We start from the raw sequence: 11624 nt of genomic DNA, 5'->3' as shown, positions 1-11624 counted from the left end.
GCAAAATGTTGGCACAGCCCCCCACTCCACCCCTTGTCAGTTGTGAGGGGGAGGGGAAGCCTGGGGCAGAGGCAATGAATGCCACCCCCCAGGGCTATAGGCCTGCAGCAGTGACCCAGATGTCCTTTGGGGAGTTGCCCTTCTTGGGCCTGGTGAGGGCCTCCTGGGACAGTCTGAGAGGGCCCCCAGTGGGGAGGCAGACATCGGTGGCTAAGGATGATAATGCAGTTGTCACTTTCCAGAGCCAGCACTGTCAGAGAGGGGTCCCATTATCCAGCTGCTTTTGATTTTCCCAACAGTCCCACAGGCTGGCTGCTAAGACAGGCCACATCACCCCCATCTCCCCAACGAGGAAGCCTAGCTTCAGAGTGGAAAGTGACTTGCCCAAGGTCACACGAATCTTAACTCGCGTGTCTTAAGGCTGAACTTGGCTCAAGGTCACAGCGGCATCTTGAGACATAGGTCCCCAACACTTTCCTCTGACATCCTAGCCTCACACACGCAATTTTTTGCTGGGCCCCCGTTGCGGTAGGCCCCCGTTGTGTGCTCCTGTTTACAAGATCTCCGGGTGATTCCTAATATGGCCCAGCTGGTCTTACCCAGTACGCTGGGTGGAACCTAGCCTCAGCCTCTGGAGGGAAGGGTAGACTGTGATTCCAAGTGAGTGACCTGTCCCCTCTCCGCTTCTGCCTGCTCAGGATGGGGAATCACCGCAGCAGAGAGTGACAGGGACGCTGGTCCTCGCTGTGTTCTCTGCCGTGCTTGGCTCTCTACAGTTTGGCTACAACATTGGGGTCATCAACGCCCCACAGAAGGTGAGGGACTTCTGAGAGCCGGGTGACCACCCCAGGAGGGCAGGGGACACCCCACGGCTGAGCAGAGAGGAAAGGGTTGGCAGGGGCTCATTCCTATGCTGTCCGCCCAGGTGATTGAACAGAGCTACAATGCGACATGGCTGGGGAGGCAGGGGCCCGAAGGGCCGAGCTCCATCCCACCGGGCACCCTCACCACCCTCTGGGCTCTCTCCGTGGCCATCTTTTCTGTGGGCGGCATGATCTCTTCCTTCCTCCTTGGCATCATCTCCCAGTGGCTGGGAAGGTATGGGGCTGGAGGGTGGGGTGGGGGACAGGAAGCACCCCCAGGGCAGGGGGCCTCACTCTGATGGGCACCCCCACCTGTCTCTTGCCAGGAAGCGGGCCATGGTGGCCAACAACATCCTGGCACTGCTGGGGGGCGCCCTTATGGGGTTGGCCAACGCCGCCGCCTCTTATGAGATGCTCATTCTTGGACGCTTCCTCATCGGGGCCTACTCAGGTACCAAGCACCCCACCGCACTGCCCCCCTCTTGGACTCTGTGGTGGGAGGGAGCGGCTGCCTTCAGCTCTTTCTTCTTCCCTCTGCCCAGGGTTGACGTCAGGCCTGGTGCCTATGTATGTAGGGGAGATCGCCCCCACTCACTTGCGGGGTGCTTTGGGAACACTCAACCAACTGGCCATTGTCATTGGCATTCTGATCGCCCAGGTGACTGAGCTGGGGGGAGGCCTGGAGAACGAGGGGACTTGAGGAGCAAACAGGAGAGCTGAGTGAGTGACCTGCCCTCTTCCACCCTCTTCTCCCTGAAGGTGCTGGGCTTGGAGTCCATGCTGGGCACTGCCACCCTGTGGCCTCTGCTTCTGGGCCTCACGGTGCTCCCCACCGTCCTGCAGCTGGTCCTGCTGCCCTTCTGCCCAGAGAGCCCACGCTACCTCTACATCATCAGGAACCTGGAGGGTCCTGCCCGCAAGAGTGAGCACTCAACCCTGAAGTCTGGCCCAGGGCTCCACCCCCCCTCTTCCCAGCCTCCCAGTCCTGCCCTCCTCTCCGGCTGACCCCCCCCACCCCACCCCCACCCCCAGGTCTGAAGCGCCTGACTGGCTGGGCCGACGTGTCTGGGGTATTGGCAGAGCTGAAGGAGGAGAAGCGGAAGCTGGAGCGCGAGCGGCCGCTGTCCCTGCTCCAGCTCCTGGGTAGCCGGACCCACCGGCAGCCGCTCATCATTGCAGTTGTGCTGCAGCTCAGCCAGCAGCTCTCAGGCATCAATGCTGTACGTGGGTGTAGCCCCCAGGAAAGGGCAAGGGTCAGGCAACAGCTGGAGAAGCAGGGAGAAGGGAGCAGGTTGCTGCGATTGACATTCAGGCCCTGGCAGGCTTGGTGTGGTAGGAGGGGGGGGCATCCCTGACATCCTCTCTCCACCCCCCACCCCCACCTCTAGGTCTTCTATTACTCAACCAGCATCTTTGAGACGGCAGGAGTAGGGCAGCCAGCATATGCCACCATAGGAGCTGGTGTGGTCAACACCATCTTCACCCTGGTTTCGGTAATGCGCCCCTCTGGAAGGGGCCCCCATTGTACCTTCACATCCCCGGGGTCTCCTAGCAATCCTATTCCTAGTTGCTCCCCATTCCCAGTTTGCCACCCACCCCCCTGCCCCCTTGCTTGATCCAGGCAGGGCCGCCCTGTTTAGCCCTGACTCTCCCTGCAGGTATTCTTGGTGGAGCGGGCTGGCCGCCGGACACTCCACCTCCTGGGCCTGGCGGGCATGTGTGGCTGTGCCATCATGATGACAGTGGCCCTGCTTCTGTTGGTAAGGCTTGGGCTGGGGAACTGGGCAGGGACAGCAGCCCAACCCAGAGAAACGATCCCAAGAGGCTCTGGGGCCAACCAGCGTGTTAGGACCATGGGGACCTGGCGCAGGAGTTGGCAGAACCTTGGAACCTGAAAAACAGTCATTTGAGGTTGTCACCTGGCTTGAGAGCCTACAAGGACACCCTGAGAGCTAAGAAGCCGCGTTATTTCCTGTTCCCTGAGTCTGCTTGGGGTAAGCAGGAGAAGACCACTGCCCAGACACAGCCAAGGGGCCTGTTCTAACCAGGGACCGCAAGCCTCTCAGGGAGCTGCCCGGAGGGGCGAATGCCACAGGTCCTCCTGCGGGTTGAGGGAGACTCAGGAAAGCCTGACCTGTATTCCTCCTTCTCTGCCTGACCCCCAGGAGCGGGCTCCCACCATGAGCTACGTCTCCATCGTTGCCATCTTTGGCTTTGTGGCCTTCTTTGAGATTGGCCCTGGCCCCATCCCCTGGTTCATCGTGGCCGAGCTCTTCAGCCAGGGCCCCCGGCCGGCAGCCATGGCTGTGGCTGGCTTCTCCAACTGGACCTGCAATTTCATCATCGGCATGGGCTTCCAGTATGTTGCGGTAGGTCACCCCCCCCCCAATAGCCCCTCCTTGGCTCCAGGTGCACCACCCCACCCCAGTTACATATCCATGGACTGTGCCTCACTGAAGACCCCTGCTCCACCATTATCATCGGAATGAAGGGAGCTGTCCTAGATCAGATAGTAACAGGGGTGCCTTCCAAACCAACAAGAGGGTCCTAAGCCCAACCCATTCAGGCTAAGCAGAAATGACAAACAGGAGGACCCGTGGCTAGGAGCCAAGGGATGCAGGGTGGTGAAGAGGCTGCGATTCAGAGAATGTTGGACCGGATCTGATCCCTTATTTCAATTTCCCCCCACCCCCAGCAGCACCCCCAGGTCCCTAAGAGGGGCTTTAAGTGAACTCCTGGCTTGCATGAACCACCCCTGCCCTCCCTTTCCCCCTCTGGCCACACTTTTCTCCACCTGTCTCAGGAGGCTCTGGGTCCCTACGTCTTCCTTCTGTTCGCGGCCCTTCTGCTTGGCTTCTTCATCTTCACCTTCTTAAAAGTGCCCGAGACCAGAGGCCGGACGTTCGACCAGATTTCTGCTGCCTTCCACCGGACACCCTCTCTTTTAGAGCAGGAGGTGAAACCCAGCACGGAATTGGAGTACTTGGGGCCCGATGAGAATGACTGAGGGGTTAGCCTGAAGGGAGAGCCAGAACCTTCTCCCCGCCCACCCCCACAGCCCCGCCTTTTCTCTGCAGCACTTTAACCCTCTTCCCTGGTACTTCCAGGATGGAGAAAACCCCTGCAGCCTGGTGGGACTGGGAAGCTGGAGGGGAGGGTGGTCTAAGGCACCCTCTTATTCGTGTGACTCCTGGATGAATTATGTGTGGTGGTTAGGCTGTGGCCACCGGAGTGGGCCATTCCCGCCCCCCTCCCATCCCCCCCACCCCCCATAGCCTAAGCCCTTTTTCCCCACCCGCCCCAGCCTCAGCTCCAGAATACCTTTCTCCTGGCTAGAGAAGGGGGTGTGGGGGTGTGGTAAGGAGGGTAGGCTCTAGGACTGTTTCTCAGTGGGGGGGCTGAAGCAGAGGGCAGGATGGGAGAAGTTTCCAGTTTCCGCCTGCTTTTGGACTCCTCCCGTGATGTGGCACGCTCTCTGGATTCTGGCCACCAGGACTCTGAGGGCAGGGGGTTGTGTGCCCCACCCCTCCAGGGCAGAGGGCATGTCCTCTACCCTCTGCTCGCTCGGTCTTGCCTCCAGCTCTCACTAGAGGCTCGGACCTCTACGCCGGCCCTCCAGAGAGGGCACACATGCCAGTGTTTGACAAGAGGATGGGACAGCAGGCTCCAGCCTCTAGCCTTAGCGCTCTGGGCCTACTACTCGATTGGATTGCTCCCCACGGCGACCCAGCGAGAGCCCGGCTTGTTCCTCTTCTCCAGCCTGCAAGGGTCTTGTGCCCACAGGCTTTTGACCAACTAGGAAGAAGAGGTCGGGCCAGCGGCCTGGAGACCCTGGGCTGGGGGAACCTTAGGACACTTTTGTATGTCCTTGAACAAGAGGTGGCAGGGAGAAGAAACCAAAGATCTGTTGTACTGAATATGTATATAGCTATATCTAGTGTCACCCTCTGCAGACGAGCTTCCTGCTATGCAGATAGTTGAGGAGGGTGGGCTGACACAAGGACCATTACTGCCGCCCCCAACCTCCTTCCTCTCTCTTGGTCCTGCTGCCTTATTTCAAGGCCCAAGAAGGTTCTGGATGCTGGCCCTCCTGGCCCCGTTAGGTTGCTACTCATTGTTTTTATTCCCATTGCGGATGAAGCGGAATAAAGGATAGCCGCAGATGCCAGGCCTGTCATGGCGCTGTCAAACACTTGCCTACGTGGTTAAGGGGGTCACTCTCGTCCGTACCTTCCTGGGATTGAGATGGAAGGCACCTGCCCGCACCTGCCCCGCTAGAGCCCAGAGCTGGCTCTGCCCACTGCCCCACCCCGCCTGCAACAAACTACCAGCCATTGTCCAAACAGAAAAGAGGCGGAGACCAGACAGGAAAGCCTGTTTCTGTTTTTACTGGAGGGCTCTGGTGGCACGAGGCAGTTCATAAAATGGCTTCAGAGGTGGGGGCTGGGGGGAGGGGGGGAGCAAAAATAAACTGGGGTGGGAAAGAAACACCGGGAGGAGGGAAGAGCTGGCTGGTTCCTTCTCAGCCTGATTTAGGGGAGGGCGTGATGGGTGCCTGGGAATGATAGGGTGGATCCTTTCCTTCAACCTTGGTACTGGGGGGAGAGGAAAACAAACCAAAAACAAGCACAAGGCTGTGGCTTTGACCCTCCTGCGTCTCAAGGAAAGCGGGAAGAGCTGGTGTCTTGATGGCATGAGTTTATGGGAAAGGAGAAGGGGGTACAGGTCAGTTGGAAAAACTGGTAGAAACCTGAGAGAGGGGAGAAACAGATGAGTCATGAATGAGTCCGAGTTCTTAGCCACCCGCGGGAGAAGGGGGGGAAGGGGCATCCCTAGAGCTGCCCTCACCAGGTGGTAGCTCTGGGTGTCCTTACAGTTGGAGTCACTCCAGTATGGTAGGGGGGGGATCCCCACTGCTGATGGGGGCTGAGGTCTAGAGAGAACAAGGAGGGCTTGCTCATTAGAACCCCAACCCTAGCCTTCGCCCGCCGACCCAGCAGCTCTTCCCAACCCTCCACAGCCAACCTCCCACCCCCCTCACGTCCCAGCCACAGACTGACGCTGCTGCTCTAAGCAAAGCTGGGGGCGGGGGTCAACAGGATGGGGGCGCCTGCCAGCAGTGGACCCAATAATGTTAGCTCTTTGCCATTAGCCTGGACTGAAGTGGGGGGTTGGGGGAGGGCAGGGCCATGGCCAAGGTGGTGAGCCAATCCTGTCACCCCACCTCCCTAGTTGCTGTCCTGTGGGCCTCACCTCTGAGACTGTAGGCTGCCGGCCAGGGGGCTGCTGCCGCCGCCGCTGGAAGTAGGGGCGGTTTCGTGGGCGCTGGGGCTCAGGCCGGGAACCATCAGTGGGGCCTTGGCTGGGCTTGGTCTCACCATCCCCACCTTCTGTGGTCGGCTGCTGGGGTGGCCTGGGGCGGAAAGGCCTAGGGAAGGAAGCAGAGGCCATGAAGGGAACAAGGGGCCCAGTCCAGATGTCTCCCTGTTCCCTAGGACTCCGCTTCAGCACTGGGCAAGCCTTCCCAGAACCAGCCTCCAGCCCCAGGGATACCTCCTCCTTCCCCCTGGGCACTCCTGTCTCTTGGCCAGCCAGCCCTTCTCACCACGGTTGGCTGCAGGCTTTTCCTAGAATTGAACTCTTCCCCTTCCCATCCTCCTGTTCCCTGGCCACTGGCAGTAATTTAGGATGGTCAAAGAGGGGAGAGAGTCCCAGGAAGGGGAGGGGAGAAGCGTGTGTGAGGGGTCCTTACCTTCGGTACCTGGGCCGGAATCTGGGTGGGGGGACCCGCTCATCTCCCTGCGGTTGGTCCCCCTCCAGTGGGGCTGTCTCTTTAGGTTCTACGCCGTCAGTGCCCTACCCAAACACACCAAACCCATCGCCATCAATTCAATTCCACCCCCAGCAGCCTAATAGCAGAGTCAAACTCCCACGGGGTCTCAGAGGCCATAAATGTTTACAGAAGCAGAAGACCATGTCTCTGGTGGGTTCAAACCGCTGCCCTTTCAGTTAGCAGTCAACCACGGCGTCACCAAGGTTCCTATCAGTGTCCTAGAGGGACGCAGTCTGGGTACCACAACTCTTCTCAACTTCCCTCCTTTGGGAACCCTGTGGTCTCTGTCCTCACCAACTCCTTTTCCAGAACATGCTACCTTGGCTCCCACCCCCACCCCCACCCCATCTCCTCTCACCTCTATAGGCTGCTGCTGGGTGGGGGGCCGGGGGCCTCGTACAAATCGCCGTCGGTAGAAGAAGGGTGGTGGGCGGCGACGTCGGGGCCGCTGCCCAGCGTCCTCAGCCCGCTCTCCTTCGCTGCCTGGCTCTGCCCCACCTGTGGGGGCCTCTGCCACCATGGGAGGTGGGGCAGCTGGGCGAGGCCGGGGAATGAAGCGGCGGAACCGACGTCGATTTGGGGCATAGCGGCTGCCCTTCACTGGCACCCCCCCGGGCCCAGTGACATTAGCAGCTTCTGCACCCTGGGAAGGAGGCAGGGAGGACTGGTCGGAACTTAAGTTCTGACTTCAAATGCACAAGTCCCAAACTCCTCTCTAGCTTTTCTTTCTCGCCTCTACCTCCCAACTTTAAAAAAAAATCATTTTATTAGGGGCTCATACAACTCATCACAATCCATACATGCATCGTGTCGAGTACATTTGTTGCCCTCATCATTCTCAGAACATTTGCCTTCCACTTGAGCCCCTGGTATCAGCTCATTTTTTCCCTCCCTCCCCCGATAATTTATAAATCACTATTTTTCCATGTCTTACGTTGACTGATGTCTCCCCTCACCCACTTTTCTGTTGACTATTCCCCAGGGAGGGGGTTATATGTAGATCCTTTTAATCGGTTCCCCCTTTCTACCTCACCTTCCCTCCACCCTCCCGTTATCGCCACTCTCCCAACGTCTTTCCACTATTGAGGGGTAAGGTGGGGGGGCAGACAATGGACCACCTTTGTCACCTGTCCCTTTACGACAGCTGCTATTCAGCCCTCAAGACAGGGGTGGGGGTGCGATGGGGAGTCACCATCCAGCTTCTGCACAAGGCTGCCTCTGCGGCGTGTGGGGCATAGATGTGGAGGTGCTCAGGAAGGGTCTCATGAAAGGGAAACATTCCTTAAGACACCCCTTTAGACCCACCCCCAGAGACCCTGCCGGTGCTGCTGAGCCAGTGTGGGGCGGCTGCCAATCAATAGCCAGCCTGGTGCTTCCAACCCGCCCACCATCCACCGCAGGAGAGAACACAGACTTGGCTCCCATCGAGAACCCACAGCCGCAGAGACCCCGTCTGGGGGTGCTGTGCGTTGGCATGGGCGAGATGGCGAGGGGGGCGGGGGATGCCGGTATGAGATTTCGAGCAGCTCTAGCTCAGAAAGACTGGGTTCGGACACCACCTCATTCCCCCAAACCACAGAAAGAAACAAGCTGTCACAGGGCTGCTTCCTCCTCAGGGAGCCTGCCCGTGGGCAGAGTCCAGCTGCCCTGCAGGCTTCGGTGGCAGGGGTCTTTGGAAGTAGATGGAGACCTTTCTTCCAAGGTGCTTCGGGCAGGATGGATGTCTAACCACCAAGCCTTTGCTTAGCAGCTGAGTGCTTAAGCCCATGCAGGGACCCCTTCCCTTCCTACAGCCTGGGCTCCAGGCCCCGAGGAAGAGCCCATCGCAGCCTGCCTGTCGACACTCCAGGCCCTCCTCCCACATGCCAGCCGCTGCCAGGATCCCCAGGAGCCCTCAAACCTTCTCTCCTTCCACGACATCAAACTCCACAGTCTCTCCATCTCCCACGCTGCGCAGAAACTTCCTGGGGTTGTTTCTTTTAATAGCTGTCTGGTTGGGGGAAAGGTCACTAAAGGTGAGGGCAGCAAGACAGGAGGCCCCTCTGGGCCCACCACCCAATTTGGCTCAAAGTTGTTACTTGGGGGCAGGGCTGGCACGGGAAGAACATGGAGGAGGTGGCCAAGAGTTCAGTAGAGGAAAAGCAATGAACTAGGGGCCTCTGGACTGACCGTGCCGTTACCACAGGCCTCGGCGGACTCCCTACCCCCGCTCCGCCCCTTCTTCTCCCTTGGGGAGGCAAGAGAGAGGAGCTCAAAAGTCAGGCAAAAAGCAAACCAGCCCTAAGTGGCAAAGTGGGTAAAGTGTACCAGGCCCTCTTACCTCACCCCTCCTGAAAGCGCACCACCAAAGCAGTGGTTCTCACACTGGCTGCCATGAGAGCACCTGGGAGCTTGTTAAAACCCATGGCTGGGCCCCACCCCCGAGTATGAAGCGGTGGGTCTGGGGTGGAGCCTGAGGGCCTGGGGGTCGGGTGAAGCTGCAGGTGCAGGGACCACACTTTGAGAACCACTGTACCCACAGACCGCTAGCCTGAGGCTGCAGCCCGGTAAGCATGCCAGGCCTGGACGCCAGGCATTTGGTGCACTTTCAGTAACCCAGGTGAGGCTACTGGAGGTTCAACACAGGTGCCCCGAGGCAGACGGGAGAAGCAGCTATTTCTTGGTGGACATGCCACTGTGACATGAGAGCTGGGCAGACAGATGGCACTGCACAGGGCTTCCACGAGGGGGCCAGTCCCTCTCTGAGAACGCCAGCCTAGCTCTTACCTGGTGAACAAAGACATCCTCCTTGGTATCGTTCCTGCGGAACAGGAGGGGTCATTAGGGGCGTGACTGCCAAGATGTGCTTGCCTCCACTGAAGCCTGGCTACCTTACTGCCCATTCCTCACCAGGGGCCCTCCTCCCCTGCGTCCCACCACTGGCTGCGAGAAGGTAGGGCCCAGGGAGTGAGAGGCCAGACGAGCAAGGCCTCCATGAGCCAGTATACCTGAAGCCACAGGGAACCTGGCCTTCCTGAAGAATAGGGCGAGGGGGGAGGCAAGGTCACCTAGGAGGAGCTGGGGACAGCTAGACACCTGCTAAATGCTCCACCCTCCACCTCAGGGGCACCTTGGAACCAGGTAGTGCTAGGTGTAACTGTCCCATACACCCCTCCGGCTCATCGTGGTTCGGAGACTCCAGAGGTCTTCCTTCTACACTCAAGGAGGGAGAGAGTGAACGGTTGCAGGAGACAAGGTGTGGAGGTGGAGGAGGAGGCTCGTTCCAAACAGCCCCCAAACCCGGATCTCTCACCCTCAGCCTGGCAGTGAAGCCTACGGTCAACCCCCTTTCAACACACAGAAGGCCAAAGGTGCAAGAGAAAAGGTTCTGCCCACTCTTGATCACACTGTTACCCTGGTTTCTAACAGCCCCTGATTTCTAACAGCCAGGTTTCTACCTGGTTTCTAACAGCCCCTAAAGGGAAAGGGCTGTGGAATAGCTTGTCTGTTCAACGACCCAGGGCCAGGGGTCCTCAGCTTCCAGGGTGAGGGTGGGACCCTTCCCGAGAACACATGCTCTAACTTTAAAGCACTTCAGCTTGTACAGAGGTCAGTTGGCTAAGAGGGAACCAGAGCCTCCCAGGGGGCCAGGCCGGGCACCCAGCCCGGCCTGGGGAGGAGCCCACAGTGGGAGCCCTGGCTCGAATCAATCCACCACCATCAGTCTTTTGGGTGCTAGGAGAGCAAGGGGCTGCCACACTGAAGACAAGCAGCCAGCTTCAGCTGTTTTCCCCCACCCAGCCTCAATCAGCTGGGGGATCTCAATGAGCCTGCAGCTCTTTAAGAGCAGTGTGAGTTTGTGTGTACCACTCAGAACAGGAAATGGGTGAGGATTCCAGGCCTGAGCCCTGAGGCGCAGGGCTTCTCTGTACTTTCTGCCTCAGAGGCACAACAAACGACAAAGGAGGAGGTGATTCCAGAAGGTGAAGGTGAGCGCAAAGCCACCCCTCAGAGGGTCCAGGTTGGAAGCTGGTTTGCCAAGATCCTAGTTCATTAACTCTCTGCTGCCCTTGGAGATGTGAAGGCGGCTTCATCTTGCCGGTAAGCACACGTCGGTGCTGGGGTGAAAGACTTTCAATCAGTACCAGCTGCACAGTGCAGAGGGCAACCATGTGCCTCAGCGAGGAGAGAGAGAGATGGGTGGGATGGTGGCCAATCCCACAGGCCAGTTTGGAAGGAAGGCACCCATCCCACCCCCTCGTGGGGTTCCTCGGATACCTGTTGATGAATCCGTAACCATTCCGGACGTTGAACCATTTGACTGTGCCCAGGACTTGGATTGCTGCCAGGCAGAGATGCAGTGGGGGCAGTAAGACGAGGGGGAGAAGACGGGGTGGGGCTCAGTTTCAGACACTCCAACCTCTAACCTACCTCACTGCTACTCAACTGCAAGCCAACCAGGTGTCCCCCAGGGTCTTCCAACTGGACCACAGCGAGGCTCCTACTTTCAAACCCTTCCAACTCTCCAGGCACGTTCTCCCACATGCTTACAAATCCAGGCACTTCACTTCCAACTACAGACTCACCTGGTCCACTAGGGGAGGACCAGGGCTTTTCTCCCCCGCCCCATGTTAGAGGGGCCCAGTTCATCTGCTGCCCGGGCTCACCGATTTACTTAGTACTAAGCGAAGTCAACTGGCCCAAGCTGCCCGTCTGGGGGCGTGGTCAGTGCCCAAGGCTTTCCCTGGGCTTCAAGGCCCTAGCATGTGCTGCCAGCTCCATTTCACCCATCGAGAAGGCCCTGCAGGGTTCCCCCCTCCACTCGTTTTGGTCCACTGCTCCCGGTCTTCTGGGCCTCTGAACCCCAAGCTCCACGCTGCCCCTCCCCCAACCCGCTCGCCCCATTAGAGCCGCCGTGGCGCGCGACCCCCCCTCACCCAGCACCGGCT

The 11624-nt window shown here is 59.0% G+C and overlaps 2 protein-coding genes across 2 annotated transcripts in view; one reads left to right on the top strand and one right to left on the bottom strand.

The window, feature by feature from the left end:
• The window catches only part of SLC2A4 (solute carrier family 2 member 4), a 7803-nt gene extending 2750 nt beyond the window's left edge, over positions 1 to 5053 (top strand). Inside the window, exons 3-12 of the mRNA XM_030886485.2 lie at positions 680 to 815; positions 926 to 1098; positions 1190 to 1314; positions 1406 to 1521; positions 1623 to 1785; positions 1896 to 2083; positions 2252 to 2356; positions 2522 to 2623; positions 3029 to 3232; positions 3667 to 5053. Of these exons, the coding sequence (XP_030742345.2) occupies positions 680 to 815; positions 926 to 1098; positions 1190 to 1314; positions 1406 to 1521; positions 1623 to 1785; positions 1896 to 2083; positions 2252 to 2356; positions 2522 to 2623; positions 3029 to 3232; positions 3667 to 3870 (1516 nt within the window). The 3' untranslated portion in view covers positions 3871 to 5053. The remainder of the gene's footprint in view (positions 1 to 679; positions 816 to 925; positions 1099 to 1189; positions 1315 to 1405; positions 1522 to 1622; positions 1786 to 1895; positions 2084 to 2251; positions 2357 to 2521; positions 2624 to 3028; positions 3233 to 3666) is intronic.
• Positions 5054 to 5235: 182 nt separating this feature from the next.
• Positions 5236 to 11624, bottom strand: part of YBX2 (Y-box binding protein 2) — a 31763-nt gene continuing 25374 nt past the window's right edge. The window contains exons 2-10 of the mRNA XM_045293316.1: positions 11613 to 11622; positions 10954 to 11017; positions 9463 to 9496; positions 8597 to 8686; positions 7055 to 7339; positions 6616 to 6719; positions 6117 to 6291; positions 5712 to 5796; positions 5236 to 5613 (exon numbers count right to left, since the gene is read on the bottom strand). Of these exons, the coding sequence (XP_045149251.1) occupies positions 5746 to 5796; positions 6117 to 6291; positions 6616 to 6719; positions 7055 to 7339; positions 8597 to 8686; positions 9463 to 9496; positions 10954 to 11017; positions 11613 to 11622 (813 nt within the window). The 3' untranslated portion in view covers positions 5236 to 5613; positions 5712 to 5745. The remainder of the gene's footprint in view (positions 5614 to 5711; positions 5797 to 6116; positions 6292 to 6615; positions 6720 to 7054; positions 7340 to 8596; positions 8687 to 9462; positions 9497 to 10953; positions 11018 to 11612; positions 11623 to 11624) is intronic.

This window comes from Echinops telfairi, unplaced genomic scaffold (genome assembly GCF_000313985.2).
Source record: "Echinops telfairi isolate 266 unplaced genomic scaffold, ASM31398v2 ScPeMD7_2010;HRSCAF=2546, whole genome shotgun sequence".
NCBI lineage: Eukaryota > Metazoa > Chordata > Mammalia > Afrosoricida > Tenrecidae > Echinops > Echinops telfairi.
The sequence above is the reverse complement of the archived record's forward strand: the minus strand, read 5'-3'. Positions and strand labels throughout refer to the sequence as shown.